This window comes from Anopheles arabiensis, chromosome 3 (genome assembly GCF_016920715.1).
Source record: "Anopheles arabiensis isolate DONGOLA chromosome 3, AaraD3, whole genome shotgun sequence".
Lineage (NCBI taxonomy): Eukaryota > Metazoa > Arthropoda > Insecta > Diptera > Culicidae > Anopheles > Anopheles arabiensis.
Genome location: NC_053518.1, coordinates 27,798,448 through 27,823,246, shown reverse-complemented (window position 1 = coordinate 27,823,246; position 24,799 = coordinate 27,798,448). Strand labels below are relative to the sequence as shown.

The window sequence follows — 24,799 nt, the reverse complement described above, 5'->3', positions numbered from 1 at the left end:
TCCACTCTCCACCTTTCTACACACTCTTATATCTCGTTTTGCATTATTAACCTGTGATATCCTGCTGCTGCTACTCCTGCAACATCTTCCCTCTTCCGCCAATATATTTAATACACATCCAGCTTTACTTTCATATCATTTTCATCCCAAACCGTGTGTGGTGTGTGTGTAGCACTGTCTGTGTTGTACACTAACGCTTAAACAACTGCCAACTCGCACCTAAAACACGTGGCACCCTCTACCTACCCCTACACGCGCACAGAGAGGCTGATTTCGGGTGCAAACTTTCTCACACGTGGGGCCAAACGTTTAATTATTGTTTGTTTTACCTTCTCCGTTCCGTTCTAATCCTGTGCCCAACCCAACAACACCTGCCAACAAACAAAAAACAGACCAAAGCGCGGCTGTGTGTGTGTGTGCACTTGAATGTTTCAATTAAGGGATATGATCATCCACTAACAACGTCGCACAGCGATTTCGGTCCGATCAAGGTCCACTTTCGCTTTGCGGTCCAAATTTAATTACATACCCCAAATGCTCCACTACTCCCCATTCGACAACAACACTTGACAACATCGACCACTAACCACGGATAAGACATGTTTCTGTTCATCATCTACTGGGTTTTTTTGTGTAGGTTCCATTTCCAGTGTGGAAATGGTATCCTTCGTGTACGTGTTTTGTGTGTGAGTGGTTTCTGTATAATTATGCCAACATTGAAGGTTCTACAGCTTTCACAAAAAATGCGCCACAGAGTTAGGTTTCTTTAGTTTTACACCCTCTTCCACACTTTCCACTCTCTGTGTTTTCTGTTTTGTATAGGTTGGTTATTATGCTTTTACTTGTTTGCCTTGTATAACATGCATACTCTTATGTACATAACACATTGATTTGTTACACAATATCTCCTGTTTGTTTAGGTGTTAGTAGGTGTGTGTGTGTGTGTCTCTCTCTGTGGCCCACTAATCATATCAGAGGCCGTTATCATCTCGCGTATGCTCCAGTCTACATTTTATAGTATTTTTTGTTTGCTTGTTTGCGTTTAGTCTGTTCGCATGCTTGTTGCGCAACTCAACCACCATGTGTTCCTCTCGACTTTTAATACTTGTTTCGTAGGATCAATAGTTGCGATCTCTTTTTTTAAAGAAAAAACAGGATGTTATGTGCATCCTTTATTTGTATACAAAACAAAAAATGAATTGTGCATTCCATCCTTTTGCACACCAAAAACACACACACACACATAAAACAAACGATTTCGGTCTTTTACATTACTCTCTCCCTTTTTCTATTGTTGTTTAAAGTCAACAATCCGCCTATTTCAGTCGTCTGCGTTAGCGCACTAACAGAGAGACAGTTCAACCACCATCAGTCTCTATGAGACCGAGAATTCAGCAGGGAAGAATTAGCATTACCCGACCGACTACTAAAACAGGAGATATTTCCCTATACAGTACGACCGACTACTAAAACAGGAGATACTTCCCTATACAGTAATACCAGTTCCGACCTGTTCCACCTACGCGGAAACCAAACGATAGTTGCACAGTCTAGTTTAGGAGCAAATGTCCTGCGTGCTTCTGTTCTTGCCACCACGCGGAGAAGATGCACGTGGATGGTGTGTGTATGTGTGGGTGAGTGTTGTGATGTTTTGTTTCGTTTCGACACATTTAGGTATTTGGGGTTTATTTGTTCTTCTTCGTCTACTGCTTCTTATATTGATTTGGTTCGCTTGCGGTGTATTACTTACTTAACGTAGTAACATTTATTGTTTTTTTTTTTGTTATGAGTGTTTGTTCTTTCTCCCACACTCTAATAGCTCGGTGAATGGTTCGATCCGTTCCGGTCGCACAAAAAGCATATTTACACACCACACAACAACTTGTGTTACACTACTCCTTTCTCCTGCTTCTAGTTACCCCTCTGTCTCTCTCTCTTTCTATATCCTGCTAGAATAGTGTGTTTGTTTGTTTGTTTGTTTTTTCTTCTTTTAATCATCCATATAAAACATCTACATTACACAACAATCAAATTATCTGCTCTATCTGTTCCAAAATGTGTTTATGTGGGGCTGTGTGTATTTTTGTTTCTTCACATGGTTCTTTTTTCCCTTTTGTGCTATATAATGCATATCATCTTCATCTTATACGCTTACACTACAGCAACATTACACTGCTGCACGAGCGAGCTCAAAACGTGCGCACGAACGAACTAATGTTTGTTTTGTAATGTTTTGTTGTATTGTTTTTTTTTGCTGCATTCCAGCTATACAGTGCGTCTTCGATTTACAATTTAAAAAAAAAATGCCTACTATGTGATCCTCATCGAACAGACAGAGAGGTAACACGCCAAATGTGACAGCACAATTTTGCTTCAATCCAAATCATTCCATGCAGCTTCCTTTCGACGTGGCACTTGAAATTGGAACTGAAAAATTATTAACCAACCATGTGCAAGTACTACCAACATGTATGTGATAGGTAAGGTGTAATTAGTTCAAATCTCTATCAACCCACTAAACAATGCCTCCAATACCTGTAGCGATCATGTGTTCTTTTGTCGCTGTCATGCGGCACTTTTTTGTGGCGTGCCAATTTCAAACGAATTAATACTTTTTTCCCACCATTGCCACGCACAACACATCGTCGGCGCAAAGTGTAGTCACACATTAAAAACTCTTCCCTTTTTCTTAAGACAAAATCAAACTAAAAGCTGCAGGAGGGGTACTCTTGACCGGGCAACAGCAGCAGCTGGAAGATTAAAAGGTCAAATTGAAACAGGAGACAAAACAAAACGGAAACTTCTGGGGCGTAAGAAACTTCCGCTCTATGGCACACACATTCGTAAAATGCGAATCATTATGCATGTTCGTACGGATTGAGATGTTTTTGGCATCAACAAATAATACCAGTTCCACAACACCAAAACCACCACCACTGGCCCGTCCCTTGTGTAAACTAAAGCGCGCAGAAGGCGCCCCGAGATGATCCCCTTTTTGTCAGCATTCCACTTCAACACTTTGTGTAAGCGTTATTCCTTCTCAATTCAATTGAAACAGCACAACAGCACAAAGTTGTTGTTGTTGTCACGTTTGTACCGTCGTCCATGCGGGGTCCATTTGCACCGGTGTTGTAACGGGCTAGCGTATGAAGTAGCGTCCACCGCCGGGACTACCGTTGGGTCAGTTCGTGCTGGGATAGGGAAACATTGTACGATCTAAAACAAACAATAATGGAACGAAGACAACCGTTAATTTGAATTGTAGAGGCACCATATAAGCATACTTTCTACTCGAAAGCCGTCGAACACCGTGCAATACATACCTGAACTTATACTGTTCTGTTTCGGTTTGGGGGGTAGTTTTGGTGTCGTTTCGCCGGGCGAAAAGCGGGGCGAAATGTTTGTACTGAAAAGGCGAAAATGCAAATATTTCATTAAATCGACCTAAAATCCATCCAAAAACCAATCCGTGACTTTGACCGTGACTTACCTGGCCCTTCGGCAAAGTACATTCGGCTGCTGCGCCTGCCCCGAGATGGGTGAGTTCTGCACCGACTTGTTCTTCACCGCTGATGGGCTACTGCCGACGGACGCACCGCTGCTGCCGAGCGAACCGGAAACGCTGGGACCGCCGCTAGAGTTCATTGTCGATCCACTGCCACTGACCCCAACGCCCGGGACCACGTTCGCTCCACCGACACCACCACCACCCGCGCTGCCGCCAGCGATCGTCGACAGCCCGGACAGCGAGCTCGAGGTGGCAATGTTGGGAATGTTTTCCTTCGCCGCCCGATCCATCGCCGAGTTGCGCCGCATCATGATCGTGCTGGTATGGGGTAGCATTAGCAGCCGCTGCTCCATGCTGCTGCTGTTCTGGCTGCTGCTGCTTGCCGTCGTGCCGCCGACACTGTGCTGATTGTGCTGGTTCAAATTGTCCCGCGTTAGCGTCGACGAGGACGAGGACGAAGACGTCGATTCATCCTTCTGTTGCAGTGCGGAGTAGTCGGATATTAGTATAAATGTACGCAATCAAACAATCGCTCAAGCACTTACCGCATGGAATGAGGAATGGTTCCAGTTGGAGGTGTCCATTGGAAAGCTACTGCTGCCGGTACCGGTGACACCACCACCGCCGCACACACCCGGACTTTGCGTGTAGTTAAGTAGCAGCGTCGTGCCGGTCTGGCTGGCCACTCCGAACTGGTAGTGTGACGACTGTGTGTAAATCCTAGGCGGTAGTGGCGGCGGACTAACGTCTCTCGGTGGTAGCTGCGGAAACGAAAAACAAACAAATAAACAAACAATTATTCCCGCTCCCCGTGCACCATGCCGCGGCGGTTTGCGCGATCCCTTACCGTCGGTGCGTCCGGCGCCTGCCGCATCTGCGACGACTGGGTCGAATCCATGGAAGATTCTTTTCGCTTAGCCCTAGGAGGTAGTGGAGGCGCCGGGGGTGGTAGCACATTGTGCGTATTTGGTACGTTGACGTGCGGTGAGATCGGTGTCGGACCAATGTCGGCATTGTTCGACAAGCTGCCGCCTGCGTCCACACCGCCCGCACACAGGTGACACGGATGGTGGCTGCTGGCGGAAGGTGACACGCTGCTGTTGTACTGGATCGAATTGGCCGCCGGCCCACCACCATCGACCGCAGCCGCCGCATCGGTGTGATGATGATAGGCGGCATGATGATGGTGGTGCGGGCAGACAGGTGGCAGAGCCGCTCCCGCGGTGGGATGATTATGCTGGAGCTGGATTTTCGGGCTGGAAGGATAGACGGGCGAATGCTCGCAGGACGACGGTCGTCCGCTGGAATTGGTCGGCGGTGGCGGGGCACCGCTCGCACTGCTGCCCGTGGGACCACCACCACCGCCCGGGATGGTGTAAGTAAAATCACAGTTTTGATTTCTGCAAAAAAAAAAAAACGAAACAACAATTTAGGAATGAACCCATGGAGGCCTGTCAGCCGTCAGGCCTGTAGGTGGTGCACGGAACTTACTTGATAGAATTGGATGCACTATGTCTAAAGTTACTGCTAGTACTGTTGGCGATGGATGTTCCTACCGCTGCCATGTTGGCCAGTATTGAGGAGCCGGCGATGCTGCTGCCGCTGCCCGCGGTAGCTCCCGGACTTGCACTAGCTGCATGCTGCAGGGACGGTGGAGGTGGTGGTGGTGGATGCAATGGTTGTGGTTTGTCAGTGCGTGGACTGATTGCCGGTGGAATGTCGGGATGAGGGATCACCACCGCCGACCCTTGCTGCTGCTGCTGCTGCACCGTAGCATCGTTGTGCGACATTGAAACAATACTGGCCGCCGACGATGACGTCACTGAGCTAGCAGTACCGTAGCCGGATGCTGCAAACACGGGAAAGAAAAATAATTTTAAAAAAGCTACCCAATGCCGCGAGCACGTGTATGTGTATGTGTATGTGTATGTGTATGTGTATGTGTATGTGTATGTGTATGTGTATGTGTATGTGTATGTGTATGTGTATGTGTATGTGTATGTGTATGTGTATGTGTATGTGTATGTGTATGTGTATGTGTATGTGTATGTGTATGTGTATGTGTATGTGTATGTGTATGTGTATGTGTATGTGTATGTGTATGTATATGTGTATGTGTATGTGTATGTGTATGTGTATGTGTATGTGTATGTGTATGTGTATGTGTATGTGTATGTGTATGTTACCTTCGCTACTGGAACCACTGTACAGGCTGCCCCCGATCGAGTAGCTGGAGGCGCCGACGGCCATCCCGCCGGTACCGCCACCGGAAGTGCCCGCCGCCGAGCAGGACGACGAGGACGGTAGGGTCGTCATCGAGGCGGACGGGTAGCGCGGGCTGGGCAGCAGCTTGCCGCCGTTGTAGCTGCCACCGCTGCTCTCCGACAGGCAGCCGCTGCCGGCCAGCAGCTGGTTCGTGTTGGTCAGTATAATACTGTCCGAGCGGCGCGGTATCTCCGGCGCCATCTGGCTGTCCCCGCCGGCCGTCGTCAGGTTCGCGATCGACTGCGAGAAGCTCGGATGGTAGTGATGCGGATGGTGGTGGTGATGGTGATGGTGATGCGGATGGTGATGCGGCAGGTACTGCTGCTGGTGTGGATGGTGGTGCGCACTGCCGTGATGTGAGTACTGTGACGAGCCGCTGCTACTGCCAGCGACAACCCCGCCACCTTGCTGCTGCTGCTGCTGCTGGCCGTGGTAGAAACCAGAGTGATGCTGCTGCTGCTGCTGCTGCTGAAGCTGTTGCTGTAGGTGTTGCTGCTGCTGCTGATAGTAGAGCGACGAGAGCGAGGACGTCCCGGACGAGGAGGAGTGAATGTTGACCGATGCGAAGATGGAGTAGTCGTGCACGGACGAGGAGGAGGAAGCCGGCGGCGACTGTTCGCCCGTGTCACTATTCGCCAGTAGGGACGTTTTGCTGTACGGCAGCGTGCCCGGCAGCGTCATCGACGAGTTGGCTGAGCTGTTGTTGCGCCTCGACGACGGCTTAATGCCGGGCGACTTCAACGAAATGTCCGGCCATTTTTTGGGCTGCGGTTGAACATATGATTAGTGAGTGGCTCGGTTTGCTTGCACTAACGGCGTCAGTATACTTACGAATTTCAACGGCTGGCGACAGTTTTTCGGCTCTATCCGTTTGCTCTCCTCGTACAGATAGTTCTGAATTTCCGTGATGCTCATTCCTTTAAAAGGATCTAAATTCTCTAGAAAATTCTGCAGCACCCACGGGACGAAAACAAAGCGAGTTAAAACACCGAATCGTCAGACCTACGAGAGAGACATCGCCCCCGCGCGTTCACGCTTACCCTTATGCTAGGATCGACTTTTAAGCAGTACGGCTGATTCTGATATTGCTGTATTTCGCCCGTTATTTCGGCCACCCGCCTCCGCTTGGAGAAGTTGATCAGCTCCGTGTTGGGCAGAAAGTCCGGATTGCCCTCCTCGATGTGCAGTATGTTGGTGAGGTACATGCCGAAGAACGGCACGCACGGCGGATTGATCGAGCGCAGCTTCTCCTGGTACTTCTTGAAGTGCGAATTGTTCAGCTCCCGGCACTCGGCCAGCACCTGCTGGTGGCGCTTCGGGATGTCCTCCAGCGTCAGCTTGAGCCGATGGACGGCCGCCCCCTGGAAGGCGGACACGATCGACAGCACGCCGTTGAAGTTGTTCAAATCCTGCAGCACCATCATCACCTCGATCGCGCGGCTCGCCATCGCGACGCGCTCCTCGAAGTTTTCCGCCTCAATGATCGATTTCTCGATCCAGCGTGTAAACTGTGGAGGGGATGGATCAGACAATTAATCACAACTGCTCCACTCATACAAACCACAGTAGCACACTTACATTAGTGGTGTGATGCATTATTTTCAATAAATTAGGACTAGTTGTTTCTTTATCCTTCCCCGTCCACACCGAGCCAACCAGTTCGGAGGGTTTGACCTGCAAAAAGGAAATGACCAAGGTACGCCAGATTTAATAAAACACATTTTCCACTAGAACAGGCTCTGTACAACTTCCTTTCTCACTCACATTCTTGTACATTTCAAACTCCAGCAGAGTCAACTGTCGCGCCAGCTCGAGTGGATGCAGCATTAGCAGGTTGAACTCGTTCTCACCGTTCAGCGGCAGATGGTGCTCAATCGCCGGCGGACTGTGCCCGAACGCGAACGTTATTTGCCGGTGATTGTCTTCACTTTCGTTCTGCAAAAGAAAAAAAGAAAAATACAAATTCAATAAGAAACCGACATAAACACCAGAAGCTCACTGTGCTTACCTTCCGCTGAACGATCTTCATCACCGAATCAACCCACTTGCGCATCGATTTGCCGCGCACCGTCTCCAGAAACCGTTCGAGCGACTCGAGCAGCTCGCCGTCCCGCTCAAAGTCGTAGAAATGATGATCGACCCAGTGCCGGAGCACGTTCAGCACGCGGAACTGTACCGGCTGCACGTACTCCTTCTTGTACCGCTTCCAGTCCTCCCGCTGCGAGTTCTTGTGGAACTTGTCCGTGTCGCCGGCCAGCTCCTTTTCCGCCGCCGGATCGTACACGACGGCCGGATCCGGTATGTCGAACCGCTCGACCAGCAGCTGGAGCAGCTCCTTCGGCGAGCAGAACGACCGGTACGTGGTCAGAAACGTGCGTACAAACATCGGATCGGCGTAGATGTGGTAGGTCAGCCGCTCGATCAGCTTGCACAGTGTCGCACCCTTGATCAGCGGCACACCCGTGCCCTCGCGCTCCTCCAGCACGATGTTCGACGGCCCGTCCGGCACGGCAAACTTGTACATGTCCGGGCTCGGCAGCCGGAGCGGGTGCTTCTTCTCGATGTCGAGCAGGATGCTGTCCAGTATGCGCTCCAGCATCGATTTCGTGTTCAGCATGATCAGGTCCGCCATCCAGTCGTTCTTGTGCTGGGCGTTCTTGGTGATAAGTACAACGCTCTGCTGCTCGCGGGGCGAAATCTCGAACGCGTGCTTCAGCTCGTCCGTGTCGGGCCGGTCGATGATCTCGACCTTGCGCATGAAGAACCGCTCCTTCTGCCGGTAGTCGTAGTTGTTGCCCGGCACTATCTGGCGCCGCGCCTTGCACAGCACCAGCAGCCCGTCGAACAGGAACACCTTCCGCTCGGTCTGCCGCTTGCCCGAGCTCAGCTTCGCGAGCGTATCCTCCCGGATGAACTCGTTGCAGCACTGGCCCACGTCCTTGTCCCAGTGCTCGACCGTGTTTTGCAGGTCACGCGTTTTCTCGATCGCCGACTGCCGCCGTGCACGGCTGTTCACGCGCGTAAAGTATTCTCTGTCGGGGTGGGGGAATAAAATGGAAAGAGCAGTTGCAACATTAATAAGCAATCCAATTTAATGCAAAAATAAGCGTGAAGAGATCACTCACTTCGGCAGGAGTGATGAAATGCTCTGCAGCTCGCACTGCAGCGGTTTCAGCAACCCTTGCACCTGCTCAAAGCTCTCTTTATCCTCCTGCGAGGGACTAAGCTGTAGTAAAACCTTAATGTAATCCAAATATAACTGCGCATGCCCGATGGGCCCTAATAGTAGTTTTGGTAGGTAAAATTTGACCGCCTCCTTGAAACCATGCCCGGCTGACATCAGTGAACTGGCCTGTGGTAGACAAAGAGAAGATAAAACAGAGGTTTAGCGAAATGTTTCAGCCGATCGAAAGTCTTGCGAAAGCGATCGAGAGAGAGAGAGAGAGAGAGAAAGCTCGGATCGATAACTACTACCTCCGGTCGGGCTAACAAATTGGCTAGCGCTTCCTTCGCCGTCACCGATGTAATATCCTTTGCATACTTTGCATACACGTCGAATTCAGCCGCTTCTGCCAGTTCTACAAAGGAAAAGAAACACACACATAAAACCATTATTCTCAGTCAAAACGAAGCATCATTGAGGCTGGCATCCGACTAGCTTACCTTCAAAACAGCTACCAATACACGGTGGCGTTTGCTCCTGGGACATTTCTATCACATCTTCGAGCGATCCCAGCAACGTCACCGACACTTCGTAAATGTCTATTATGTTGGAAAATATTAAATCCAGCTCCTGTGAAATGTACAACAAAAGAATTTACCCAATTGCTCTTGCTTAGGGCCCTCCGCGGTGGGGGCAAAAAACCGACCATCCACTTACTTTTGGATCCTTAACTATCTTAACTAACTCCTCCCGGAATACTCGGATGATCATGTGCAGATCCCGTTGATACTGTTTCTCGTCGTGGATCAGTTCCTTTACGACCTCCTCGTAGCTGAGGCTGGCGCGGGGCGTCGGTGGAAGCGGACTCGGTGCCATCGAGTTGGAGCTTTCGCCCTGATAGAACATGTCCATCAGTACCTGGTGCGATCGATCGAGGGAGGAAAGAAGCAGAACGGACAAACGGTCAATAAAACGGCCACGAACGCAATGCATCAAACCAACAACAAAACGTCCATCGCAATGGAAGCAAGCATACGGTGGGTGGTGAAATGATATGATCGGGGTGGAAGGATGGATGGGCTTTTTTTAAATACACTATCACTGACTAATTATACACGATTGATGACAACAAAACGATCATTTGCACAATTTATGACATTTTTTTTGAGGGAGCAAGGATGTACATATCAATTTAAGGTAATGAATTTAGAATTTAAAACCAATTTCAGGCAAACACGACCAATCTAATCTACCATAGCGAATGTCTTTTTTTCCTTTCTTGCAGATGATCATGATCGTCAAAATAATGTACACTGAGGGAAAAAAACATGGAAAAGGTATAAAAATTCAAAATAAGAGAAACAAAACACACACTTGTTAAAAAGTAGATCAATTTCAGAACGTAAAGCATGCTTTATAAATTTACATTTAACACAAGCAGCGTATCTAAATGTGATTCGTGGCACAATAAAGTAGAAATGAAATACTCTGGCTGTTTTTAAAGCCAAATAATGCACTAGGATTTCATAAATTAAACCAAACTAACGTAAAGTGAACAAACAAGAACAAAACTAAAATGCATAGCCAGTCCCAACGTAGTGGTGTGAAAACATGATTATGTAGCATGTTTAACATAGCGCCATATCTGCGTAGTGTAGAGGGATTTAACTGACTGTTGTTTTTTTTTCAACTCCCTGCTGAATTGGTTGGTACATAGATGGACTAACATTTAAACCAAAGACGGAAAAGGATACATACAAGGGTCTGCTGCTTTTACGAACACATTCGATAGAAGAAATGTATGTAAATTGCAAAGAACTTAACAAGAATTTGAAAATAGCTACTTACATTAGGTACACTAAAAAAAAGGTAGACACTACGTACATACAAATGTTTTGAAGTTTGAAATAAAAGGGTAACTTTTCAACGCAGCATATTATTAGCAATTCAAAAGTAATCTAACTGTTGCAATAGTACAAGATAACTGAAAATGCATTTATTATATTTATTATAACGATTAGAATAATCTCACTGCTACTGATCATTTCCATTCAAATTCTTCAAAAATAAGCTAAAATACTAATTTAAAGTATCAACGCAACGGGATCGAATTGATATCAACCATATTAAATAGGATATGTTGCCAACGCATTCATCTGGCAGAAAGAAGTGGAGAATAATAATCTTTTCAATAGCTACTTCCGCATCGACACTACTATTACTGATTATTAATACTACTACTTCTACTGTAAAACATACGCAAACACATGAAAGAAATAGAAAGGCTTCAACGGTAACAAAAAGGGATCAAATAAAATCGTGATGCATGACGACTCATTTACTTTGAACGAACTCACAAATATGAGAGGTTAAAAAACTGTTCAGAAGATCCCGGATCCAGATCTCTGAATTGACTAATTTCTTAATACCTATGTACAACACAAACAAAACAAATGCAATAAAAACACTCTAGCCCTTCTGAGAACAGTTTGAAAGGAAGGAATGGAAGGATGAGATTACACATCGTAACATTGTTTAATTAGTTGAATTAGACTCAACTAAACGAGCCAGAGAAAGAGAGAGAGAGAGCAGTATATATGTAGCAATATACTTGTTTATAATATCGTGATATGGGATGGTTGGGAAGTGGGTCGTAAAATAATGTAAATACTTAATAATGAATTGGACAATCTACGTACCACCTTTTTGTTTTGTATTGTTTTGATTGGATTTTGAGTTTTGAATTGTGAACGGAACGCCGAACCGATTCAAGCCGGTTCCGGAAGAATTATTTTAGCGCGTTTTTTTGTAATCAGTTATTGTTGTGTAGTTTGTTTTTTTTTTTATTCAAAATTGCAGATTTGTTTAGCAAAGATTTGAATGCATTTTTAGTTTAGTTTTTTGTTTGTTTGTTGGGACAGCATGAAAAAAACGTAAAATAACATTGTTTCACATATAGTAAACTTAGAACAGACAGTTTGAGAGGTGTAAGGAGTAATACGAATTCAGTTTGAAAAGTGAAATAAACGAAAAATGTTTTTTTATATTAATAGGAGAAAATTCTACATCAACTAAGTAAACCAATATTACTGAAACGGAAACTAATATCCAGCCACATTTTACAGGATCTTCATAAGACAAACTTAACTCATTCTTTTTAACAAATTATAGCTAATCAAATCAACAAGAAATTAACTGTAGAGAGTTAAAAACAAATCGGTTTGATAAGCCCCCCTGATGGAATGGAATCAAAAAGCAAACCAATAAATAAAAAAAGTGTTTGGTGTTGTGTTTAAACACAAAATAGAAATACAAAAAACCTTCAATATTGCACACAAAACCGAAGGAGAATATATACCGCAATACTAAACAAAAAACAACATCTGTTTTCCAATTGTTTGTCTTTTCGAGAAATCTTCTGACGATCATCTGCTAGTCTATAATAAAGTTAATCACGAAAAAAAAACAAAAAATTCTCTATCGTTGTAATATAACGCCGCATGAGTTTACAATTGATGATGGCAGTTAAAAATAAACAAAAGGTACAATAATCACTCCGCTGTTAGCAGAACCTCTACCATTTGTCACTGAAGCAACGTGCAGTTGTAACTCGAGCTACTCTATAGTTTGCTAAACGACAATACCAACAGACAAGTGTTTGCACGCCACCATCGCAAGCTTTGTAAGAAAACACATTGTTTACCATAAACCATGTGTGGTACGATGAAAGCATATACTAATTATTTTTCATCCTCCCGCTAAAGTTAAAACAAAGCTCAAAGAACAGAAAATAACAATGCTTCAATCAGTTACAAGTAGACGTGATGTTCTTTTCGATTATTCTATGCAGCAGCAAACTTTACAAAGTGAAGATCTAAAAAAAAAGTACACCACATCCTTTCCTCATCCCGTCTTGCAACGGGCTTTATGTACATATGTAAAGCAAAGCCAATCGATAAATAAACAAACACAACAGACTAGTTGAATGACGAGAAATGTATGCATGAGAGAGCTTGGATGGTGTTTTGGGGGTTAGATAGCTTTTTTTCTGCAATTACACTCATACGGCATCGTTATGTGTGTACGTGTATGTGTGTGTGTGTGTGTGTTAGTTTAAAAAAATCGCAAAACAAAAAAAAATATACCAGCAAAATATAGTAAAAATAGAAAAACAATTCAACAGAAACTTCAAAGATTACAAGAATTGTTATTTTAAAAAGAAGATAAAATTTCATATTTATAGCTAACTTTGTAGGTTTGTAAAGCTTGTTTTAAAGATACATTAAAAAAACATAAAAAAAAACAAAAAAAAACAAAGAAAATGTTGATAAGAAAAAAAGTAACACGCCAGCCAGATAAAGTAAATGTAAAGAAATGAAAGCAAATAAATAAGAAACAACGCAAATAACATTCGATAAAGAGTAACTTGAAAGTAGAAGTAAAAAACAAAAGTTTAAAATGTGAAAGAAACAAAGGAAAAAGCAAACAACACTAAGCACACCATAGAAAACTAAAAGTGATAGAAAGAGAGATAGAGATAATAGAAGTAGAGGTAGAGGTAGATATATAGAGATATCGATAGAATTGGAAAGAAAAAGACAGACAAGAGAGAGAGACAGAGAAAGAAAGGCGTGATAGCAAAACTGGAAGAGATAGGGGACGACAAAGAAGCATTCGGCCCAACCTTGTCAGCGCACATGGCGACCTCGATGTCCTCGCGGGTAATTTCGATGTGGCGTATGTTCTTCACATAGTACCCAGCCAGCTTCAGGATGTCGGCGGATATGTACTCGAGCACGGCCACCAGAAACAGCGATACGGAACTGTCGATTTTGTACTGCAGCACCTCCTGAAGCACAGGGGGGCAAAGCGAGAAGAAGGAGAAGAATAAGAAGCAAAAGTTTAGAATCCAACATGTTGCTGCATCCCTTTATCCCCCCCCCCCCTCTGAACCCGCTTTTACAAACCTTCTGCAGTAGCGTATGCACACGATCAACTGGTAGCACCGGTTTCTTCTTTTTCGACTTGTCTATCGTTTCGCGTGCCTCCCCCAGTGCCCACCTATCGATCGGGGTCGGAAAGGTACGGATGATACGATCCTCCACGTCCTGGAAACGGTGGAATGGAATAGGGATGAGAATCAAAATCAATAAAACACAAGGAGGAACAACTGTTGCACACTGCAGGCTCCACATTTCCACCGAGAGATGATGGCCACACGCCGGGTTACAGGTGGTCGGTTCGAGCGCTTCCGTTCCCCAGCAGTGTGTCGTTACAAACGAATAGGACATATATGTGAGAGGGGTTAGGGAGGGCTCCCCTTAAGCGCAGCAAACTGAGCCACTGAAAACAAAAGCAACTAAAAGCGAGCCTCCCGGAGGATGGAAGGATATGTGTGTTTCGCCATTCTTGCCGGTGTGCAAACCCGGTAAAACTCAGTTCTGGTATCGTGTTGTTGTTATCCCTTCAAAACTGACCCATTCGACGTTAGGGGAATGTAGGGGTATGTACGATATGCTCGTTCTTCCAGAACCCACTGATGCCTTCCGGGAAGGAAACCATCCCCCCGCCAAGAGGCGTTGAAGTTTTGCCTCTTTCACAGCCACAGAATGTAGCAAGCGGTAGGAAATGTCAATTAGGACACAAATCTAGAAGCAACCGAGATGATGACAGTGGCCTCCTTTTTTCTACTGCCGGCTGCTGGCAAAACACAAAGCGACACCTTGCAAACAATTCCTCTTTAAATGTCAATTTTACTGTTGCACAATACTGCCTCCAACCGAGGCACAACACACACACACACACACACACACAAGGAAAGGAACCGGAGGTCATCAAACACCCTGTTGCATCATATGCATAGCAAAAAGAAAAGAGAAAAAACATCAGCCGCTACTGGCGGATCCCGCGGCGCCGGATTCCCATCTCACATGATATGCGCGTAACAAAACAATCACACCAGCTGGAAAACGGAAGCTGCCACACTGCTGCTGATGCCCGGTGGAAAGCCTCGCTCGTTCGCTCTCTGGCAGTCGGTGGTCGGTGGTACTCGTACTTACCATTACCGTGTGCGGCGGTGGCTTCGCACACAGTGTCGCTAACAATCGCAGGCACAGGCTCTCGACGTACAGCAACGCATCCTCCCGGGCCTGCAGCGAAGGATGCACCTGCTCGAGCACCTACGTAAAGAAATGGGTGGAAAATTAGCAAACACGAAACGAATTAGAAGAGAGGCAAGGGAAACGTAGAAACGCAAGAAGGAAGGATACATGTTATTTTTATGCAACTTGGGTTTTGTACACTGTACATTCAATTGAATGTAGATTGAAGTCTGTCTGTCTGACCTACAGCACGCATTTCAAAAGAGTTTAAAGTTGCAATAATTCTAATCTAAGTTGCTAATAATTGTAAGTTTAAAGTTGCAATAAATAATCTAATAATTTGGTGTGTATTTTTACCTTTTTTACTTTTTTTTATTTTTGAATTTATTTCTTTTATTAATCACCAAACTTATAAAAAAATCCGATCTTTAACATTAAATTTTATTGGAAAAATGTGATCAAAATAATGCTGACAGGATTACTACAGCTAGAAAAATTCATCTATATTTTCCATTTCTTTCCCAGATAGTCGTTACCGGTAAATTTCTGTCTAGATATTTGAGCAGATGTAAAACCACTATTATGCTACATTACAATGGAACCGACATCTTCATTATATTTTGTAAAACGTCAATTTGAATTAACTAGTTAATTTGGCCCGGTTACAGGGTTATACAATATAATTGTGAGGTTATCAGAATGCGCGCACAAATAAGTTCCAGGAACTTTTACATAATCCGTACTGGAACTGAATCAGATGCTAGGTCCTAGAGTTGGTTTTAAACCTACACAGGGCCAGCGCCAACTCCTACATCTTAACAACATGCCCTTCGTGAGTTCAATCCTAGAATGATTCAGTCGCCCTTAGCAAAGAGTGACTATCCGGCTGCTTGGTACTGAATAAAGTATGGAAAGCCTGTATAGACCAGTATGTTCGTGCTACTCGAACGACAAATTGAAGAGTGTCGATCTCAGTCTTAGGCCCCGTTTTTTTCCTGTATGCTTATTTGTAGCAGGAACATTTAGGAAAAGTGCCATAAAATGATGTAAGCCATAAAAGCCATGATTTATGAACTAAAAAGTGCACAGTTGTTTGGACCATATTTTGGAAATCATTTTGTACACGTCGTAGAGGATACGTTTTAGCTATTTTCCTGTAAAATTTAGGCCTATATCTATCCGCAATCCTATGTGCATTAAAGCTTGTCTACATCAGTATCGTTCGTTCGGTTCTGGATATTCGTGCGTAGTTTGGAGCTCTTCAATTGCTCGACTTGAGGCGATTCAACGAAAGCTCACGCGATATGCCCTACACCTACTCATCTGGCAGGATCGCAATAATCTTCCTCCGTATGCTGCGCGGTGGCGTCTTCTAGGCCTTGAGCCTCTCTCGGTTAGGAGACGCAATGCACAGTGATCTTTTTGCGTTGGACTGCTAAATGGCTCTATCGACTCACCGCCTTTATTGCATCGCATCGATATCCACCATCCCGACCACCACGGTCTAAAGAGACTCTATTCCTCAATAAAGAGATATTTCTCAATATACTTCTTCTGTTTTGGCGCAATGTCCTACGCGGACATGCCGGCTTATTTAAGCGTTCGAGAATTAATTCATTACCACGCAGCCGGAAGGTCAATCCTTGCAAAGGAGGGATTCTATGCTTGAACCCATGACGGGCATGTTATTGAATCGTTCGAGTTGACGACTGTACCACGGGCCGACCGCCCCAATATGCGCTATACGCGATATACGCGATTTTATAAATTTACAGTTCTTTGAGCAAATTGTACCAATTTGGCACATCTATTGTCAAATGCTAAATAAATTCCATTTTGGTTGAATCAAAAAACCCGTTTTAAGAAGTAAAAAATGTTATATTCAGTTTGAAATCAGCTCATTTTACTAATTTGGTACCTAAAACCTACCACAACAGCAAGCAAAAATATATGAAATTTAACTGTCATTTGACAGCCTTGAAAGTTACGCTTATATTCGAAATAACGCTGCTGCATCCGGTCCGCATGAATAGCGTATATCGGGGAATACCTGTGTTTCCAAACTCTACCATCTAAATAATTAGTTATGTTACCTAAATTGACTAAAAGTTTAAACACACAATTTCACAAATAAGGGCTAAACTTGGTCAAGAAAGCGATTACAGTCCAAAGTATATGCTTTAGAGCCAAACATTGAAGAATTAAGGTCGATTAGACCTTGCGTGAAAGTGAAATTTTGGGGGTTTTTTTCAAAATTTCAACAAAAATTTATATAGATTTAGCTTTTCCACACTAAAAGAAAGATTATTCAATTCTATTCCAACAATTTAGATGGCACAACACATTGAAATAATGGATTAAATGCATTCCCTTGTAATTCCCCGAGGAGCATTATTTTTCCACCGTGAACAAATCAGGGTTAATCACAAGGAAATACATTTAATTTCTTATTTTAGTATGTTTCATAGTCTAAATAGTTGAGTAATTAAATTCCTTTTTTGAGTAAGATAAATAATATCATGATGAATATTGAATAAAACATATCAGAAAACCCCAACATTTAACGTACAATTTCTCTCGAGCTGTAACGCTTGCTTTAGAGGTAAAATTTAACGTCAAGCACTGTAAAAGTCCGCCTCCCCGCCTCAAAGAGGGGAGCAAATCTGATTCTGCAACTGCCTTCCACTGAGTACCATTTTGTCTTGTTATCATTTCGAGCTCGATATCGATTGCAAATTAACGTGCCAATTCTTTGCATCTAGCAAAAGTGACAACAACATCAAAAATACCCTGCACCAATCCCACAATCGGTATCGATCGGTATCCGAGACGACTGACTATCAGCAGTGCCAGCAGGTTCGGTATGTCTCATACATCACAATATCACCCCCTTTCCCCTTTCACAACACAAAAACACACACATATCGGGTGGGAAACGCGGAAAACAATAAAAAACCCTTTTCGTCACACACGGCTTGATAAGCCACACCACTGCTTAACGCGCCCGCTCACAAAACACCTTCACCCATTTCATACCCCCTCCGTAACACCGCCGAGAATCATGTGGAGATAAACACAAAATATTGCCTCACTTTCGCACAGAGATATGTGTTTTGCAATCCCGCCGCCCGTGCACCGCGTGTGTGACGAATAGCGAACGAAACACATACACACAAACACACACAACGGACGCAAAAAACAAATACAACCTGCACGAAGAGCACTGACTCAAACACAACAATCGTATGTTGTCAGAATTGTCCATGAGTCACAGGAGCGAGATGTGTTTGTTTAAAAAACAATTGATTGATGTACGGGCAACGGTGGGTCATAAGGCGTCTCCATCGAGTCGCAGAGCGAGACAGAGAGAGATGCGATTTAGTAGCATTTGGAATAATAATGATTCATTTTTAGCTTGCATCACTACCAAAGCCAAAGCAAAAGCTGATGCTAATGAGTCAATCAGAAAACATTTTTTAATTTTATCATTTCATTTGGCAAATTAGCAGAAATACCAGAGCCTCCAAACAAAATTGTCCAGATTAGAAAAAAAGAAAATAAAAACCTAATTATTGGAAAGATATCCAATAAACAAACTACACTGATTGAAGCGGAAAACATGGCCAGAAACAGAAATCTTAGTAGGCGACGAACGTACGCATAGCGCTTTGTCGCTAATTGTTTCAATAATGTTTTTGTTTTCTCTTCACTTCACAGTAATTTGTGACATTCTTACCAACGATTAGTACAGATCCATACATTTGCAAACTTACCTTCCGCAACGATGAGATGAACAAGCCCCTCCATTTGGCCGCATTTTCCGCATTCTCGAAATCGTAATCAGCCGCATCCGTGATCGATACATGCGAACTGCCAGAGAACATGCTTTAGCCTTCGGCACCGGACCAGTGCGTACACCCGGGCAGACGACACATATACACACGCACACACACGCACACGTTGCTCGTACTTTATGCTTTGCAGGATATGCTGTGGCTGGGTTTTTTTTTCTTTCTTTCTGCCAGCTAAGACGTGTGCCGCACCGGACCGTTTTTTGTTTTGTTTTGTTTTGGCGAGTGCAACAAAGTGGTGGCACCAGTACACACTCTAGAGTAGGCTATTTGGCCGCGGTTGCTAAGCCACTGTGCAACACAACAGGCCACGGGCCTTCTCTTTCTCTGCGCCAGTCGCCGCACTTGGTGCAGGACGAGCGAGCCACAACCTCCGCGCTCCTGGGATGTCCCAGACGTATTATACTGGTACTGTTTTACTTTTCTAGTTAAATTTCACTTTCAAATCACCTTAATTTGCTTCGTTTTCGCCGATATCCTTCAGATCAGAATGTGCCACAACACAAACACGCATGCACGATTGCCAGCTTTTGTCGACTTCCTTTCTATTAGGAACAACGGTGACCACAAATCACTTCGCTAATCGCGGCGCACACCCGGGACTGCCGGAATGTTGGACCACTGTCCCACACACACACACACACACGCGCGTGCACAAACACTTGTCGGCGTTTCGTCAGTACGCTCACACAACACTCCCAAGTGGGTGAAGTTTTCCGAACTATGAATCCGGTGCAGTATGGAGCGGGAACACAGATGTATAGCGAGAGACAGAGAGACAGAGAGACAGACAGAGAGATAGAGAGATAGATAGACGGAGAGTGTTGTGAGTATGTGCAATCCTCGGCAGGCTTTGTTTTACGCGCAAGAAGAAAGTGGCCCCAACCGGCACTGCTGTAACATGATCACCAACAGCAAGGACAACACAACAACAACGGCATATGCAAAACACTACACACACACACAACGGGCAGGAGGCGCACCAGCATCCTCGTCATCGTCCGTTTCGGGCGGGCCTCATCCGTCGTCGTCCGTCCGTCCGTCCGTCCGGGCTGTATCATCCGTGAAGGGTGGAGTCGGCGGCGGCGACAGCGGTGGCATCGGCAGTGGCGACTACTACTACCCGTTGCACCATGGTCGTCGGCAGCTGCAGTGACGACGTCGACGATGGCAACACTGACAACACCTTTACTGATACTGCTGCTGCTGCTGCTGCTGGTGAGGCGGCTGGTGTAAGCGCCATCAAAGCCTGAACAGCTTGCTGTTATTGATTGTTGCGGCGATAAACATTTTCACTCCGTGCTGGGGTTATTGGTGTTCGGCGCCGAGAATAGAAAAAGGAATAAAAAGGATGATTAACTACGACTTTTCAGAATTTATCGAAGGGGTTTTAATGTAATTTCACTTTTAAACAAGGCCTTAATAAGCACTTTTCGATAACCGTGTCCTTCCGTTAGCAAATAGCCCTCTAATTATTAAACTAGCCGATAAAGTTTCCAACCACTGAACAAATAGCTTCACATATGACACAGCCTACTATTGGCAACTTGTCCAGGGACTGAAAAATATTCAGCATTGATTTTCTATCACCACACGACTTTCTCTACACGAACGCTTTAAATGTGTAATCATAGCACAATACACCTCGCACACACACACGCACACATACATGGCATTTAGGCATTTTGGCATTGCCTCCGAGGAACGGGAAAACGATGCGTCCAGACAAAAACAATAACAGGAAACGAGCAACATCAGCCAAACAACATGTGCAGCACACTTCTTATGGAGGAACACACCATTTACACGTAGTACACGTCTCCGGGCTGGGTGTGTCTTTACCGTCTTTTGGCTTAGCCTTTTTTTTCTTTGCTTTCTTCTCCCAGTGAGACGAAGAATGAGACGTACGCAAAGAAGAAGAAAAGAAAAACACGATGTGCAAAAATCACATTTGCACATGTGTGGTTTGCTGCGGACTCTGCCGTGTTTCTAACACACTACGCCAAATGGAACACGCAAGAATCACAAAGGAACACGTCACACCGCACAGCAGAGCAGCTTTTCATGTTGCTGCCGTTCGCAGCAAGCTTCAGTTTCAGCGCTTTTTCCCCCTATTGTTTGCGCAATTGTTGCGGCAATTGTTTCCTGCCGTACGCGCAACGAAAACGGCCACCACAGACCGCATTTCGCACCGATACGCATCACTTTTAAATGGATGCCCTTATCACGGTCAAGGAGCTCGACACAACAAACAACAATAACAACACATCGATACACACGCGCACGCACACACACACACACAGAGCCACAGCGAACCATTTTTGCTCTTACCACACACAAACATAGGCGCGCGTTCCATTTTGTGTGCGTGCGCTCGCTGCCAGCAGACGGAAGATGACGGTTTTGATTGTACTTGCATAATGGGAGGGTTGGGAGGAAGGGAGGTAAAGGGGGTGGTTGCAGGTTGGCAACGCAAATTCCATCATATGACGGAGCATACGGGTCTTCTTCGCATTGATGCGATATGCGCAATAAAAGATGAATAGACACACACACACACGCGCGCACTTCTCCCAGACGAAGAAGAAGAAGAAGAATCAACAAAAAACAATACACACATACACATTTCCCAAGCTTCCAAATTGTGCTATTTCTCACCACCTCGTATTCCCGTACGGGCGAACCAACACAGTTAGCAGACACACATTCAAACACACTCAAACACACACACACACACAATTAATGCTCGCTTCTTACACACATCCGCAGGCACACAAACGCGCACGGCAGAACGGCGCACACCCACACGCAAACCGGGGGAACCGATAGTTCGCTACCTCTTCTTTCTTCTCTGTTTCTCCTTTCTCTCTCTCTCTAATAAAACTTCTAATTCCCTTATGCTATATCGCAAACGCACACACACACACACATACCAATACGCATCACACAACCCATGTTTCGAGCAAGCTTCTTGTAAGTTCACATTGTTCACGCAGGCACACACAAAACAGCGAACATTCCCACACTGTTTGCTTCGATTATTTCGCGTTCTGTCTGTCGCCTCGGGTTTTCCGCAAAACAAACAAAAAAAAAACTCTCACTCGCTCCAACAACACACATCAAGCACACAGTCGCAGCAACCCGCAGCAAACCTGTCGCACTCACACACACACACCAACAGAGCGAATGGACGACGTTTAGCAGCAGCTGCTGCACCAAAGAGACAAACATCAGACACGGCACGGCGATGTGTAAGTAGGCGCACGCACGCACGCACGCACGCACACGCCAGATAGATCTTTGCTTCCTTCATATATCTCGTAGAATTGATCACTCACCACCACCGCCCATCGTCATTATCCCCCCCCCATCCCTTTACAACAAACGTTTTTCTTCCCACAGCTCTCCCCCACCCTCCAATATTCAGTACAAAACGCGACACACACACACAGCAAACCGATTAAACGCGTGAAAACTCTTTTCCATTTCCTCACCCTCTCGTCGTCGCGCGTATGTTTTCCTCTCCGCACCCCCTTTTCGTACTTTTAGTGTATATTATTCTTTTTGTTTGCTTTTTCCTGGCCCACCCCCTACCCCATATCTTAATTTGATTCTTTTTTTCCCGCACACCAACCACACGAAACGATTATTATTATTATTATCTACACACAACACATTTCAACTACAACGGGCTGCCACCACCCCACCCCCACGCCCAACCTTTTCTTGCTCTTGTCTGTCATCTTCACGCCCGCGACCAATAAAGGTTGAATTCGATTCTTTGCAACGCACACACGCGCACGCACGCACGCACAGCTACAGCTACGAGTCGCTCCCTCTCTCTTTCTTTCTCTTTCACTCTCCGTGTTCTTTTTTGTGTTGCTCGCGCATTCCTTCACACACAGGCGCACTTGTTTTTTTGAGGGATTGCTTTTCGCTCTTTCTCTTTCGCGTGCGCTCTTTCTCTCTCTCTCCCTCTCTCCATCTTTTGTGCACTTTGCTTTCTAACGCAAGAAGCAGACACAGTTTCGCTACTCGGTCGAGATATCCTTTCCTTTTTTTGGACCATTTGAACAGCAAGTATGTGTGTGTGTGCATCTACGTGTGTCTGTTCTCGTGAGAAAACAGAAACAACAGGAACAGGAATTTTCCCGTTCGGCCCGGTTTGCTGTGGTGTTGAAGAAGCGAGCAAAACAACTCAATTCAACTGTGTACCGCCTTCCGTATGCTTCCATCCAGACAGACACGACCAACAACAACAAAAAAACTTTGTTCCGTTTTTCCTTTAGTTTTTTTACTGCCTTTTCCCGTGTTGTGCGACGACACACCGCCATTACTACAACGATTTGCGTTCTATAGCATTCTTCTTCTTGGGTGGTGGTTTGTTCGGCAATGGGGGGGGGATGAAACACTCGAAGAAAAATCCCCTGCACTTCGGGGGAGAGGAAGGGGGTGTGGAAAATAGCAAAAAAAAGAAATAAAGCACACACCGACGCATTCACAATTGCCTCGATAAATAACAGCACACACACATCCACTCACACGCGCGTGCTCTCTCACTCACACGCACGCACATGCACACACACACACACACACACACACACACACACACACACACACACACACACACACAGTTTCGGGACGGGGTAATCGATCAACACAGCACAGCAACCAACAACACGCAAGGGCACGGTCAATGATAGATTTTCTTTCGCCCTTCTGATGCTGATCCATGAGACCGAGCGTTTCTTCTAATTTCTCTTCCTTTTCGATCGTTGTGCGTTGTGCGTTTTTTCCAACATTATTTCTTTGTTTCTTTTCCAAAGTAAATGGCAAAATTATTCCCACACACACACACACACACACACATACACGGACAGACGGTTGTCTCTTCCACGGCACCACCCACCACTACACCACAATCGATCACGGGGCGAATCGCAAACTTCTGGCAATTCTCGGGGACAATTCGCACAACCTTTACCGGAGGGGGTAGGGCGAGGCAGCAATGTTGGGGGGAAGTTGTTGCTTGCCTATGGACAGTGCTGACAGTAATTAACGAATTTTCGCAACCCTTTCACGGAATAAAAAACAGACAACGGATCCAATTTTCTCGAGTAGCTCTTTTGTTGCCTTGCGTACCCGCACACACAACACACACATTCACATACGCCACACACGGGGAAATCCCGTACGCTATATGGGCCGCGCCTGTGAGCTGCTGCTCTTATTGGTGTTGTTGCTGTTGTATTCTGCCTGCTGCAAAATGCCGTCGCAAAGCAGCCCCACGACTTGTGCTTCACCCAAAAGCTGCACAATTGCAATCACACACCCACATACTGCAAAAACGCACTACTGCACGCACTGGTGCTACCTACATTGGCCGTTTGCGTGTTGCGATTCGCAGTCTGCAGTTTCACCTTTTTTCGTGTGTAAATTTTCGCGTGATTTTCGTTCGTGTGCAGTGACCACCTCCACCGTTCGGACTTCACTCACTCGATATATGTGTGAGAGGGGGTAGATCAAAACAAAGTGAGCGTACAGCGCCAGGTTGGTACCCAGATTGTGCGCACATCAACCGCTGCCAAGGTGGCTAGAGAAGGTGGCTCTCGCCAGCGTGTGGATGGGTGTTTCTGTGCTGTTTTGCGTTCATTTTTGGTAAAAGTGCTTTCGAATAATTTGTAACACAAGCATTTTTATCCTTTGAAAATACACTTTCAGGCATATTTCATTAAAAATAATGTTGAAAAAGTTATTACACGTATGCTGCCTGCATCACTTGCTTGTTCAATATGGCGTTAAACAAACTTCAGTGAACGTACCAGGCGTATGAGGGTCTGACATATGTGTCAAACTTGAAAAATGATGACAAAATTCCGTTGCAATAAAAAAAAACAGCATTGATCTAATC

At 45.2% G+C, this 24,799-nt stretch overlaps 1 protein-coding gene across 2 annotated transcripts; it reads right to left on the bottom strand.

The window, feature by feature from the left end:
* Nucleotides 1–1,722: 1,722 nt before the first annotated feature.
* On the bottom strand, nucleotides 1,723–24,398 carry LOC120904414 (protein son of sevenless). 2 transcript variants are annotated; one of them, XM_040314374.1, is made up of 21 exons: nucleotides 24,267–24,398; nucleotides 18,811–20,190; nucleotides 14,996–15,115; nucleotides 13,904–14,044; nucleotides 13,621–13,785; nucleotides 9,654–9,854; nucleotides 9,437–9,566; nucleotides 9,245–9,351; nucleotides 8,899–9,125; nucleotides 7,782–8,805; nucleotides 7,538–7,708; nucleotides 7,352–7,447; nucleotides 6,814–7,281; nucleotides 6,605–6,721; nucleotides 5,695–6,538; nucleotides 5,000–5,357; nucleotides 4,356–4,908; nucleotides 4,054–4,269; nucleotides 3,491–3,984; nucleotides 3,324–3,406; nucleotides 1,723–3,216 (listed from the first exon to the last, which is right to left on the bottom strand). In XM_040314374.1, the coding sequence occupies exons 2-21, from the start codon at nucleotides 18,919–18,921 to the stop codon at nucleotides 3,182–3,184; spliced, it is 5,661 nt and encodes a 1,886-aa protein (XP_040170308.1). In that variant the 5' UTR covers nucleotides 18,922–20,190; nucleotides 24,267–24,398; the 3' UTR covers nucleotides 1,723–3,181. The 2 variants fall into 2 exon arrangements, with proteins under 2 accessions (XP_040170308.1, XP_040170309.1); XM_040314375.1 differs by having other exon boundaries at nucleotides 9,248–9,351.
* Between the last annotated feature and the right edge of the window lie 401 nt (nucleotides 24,399–24,799).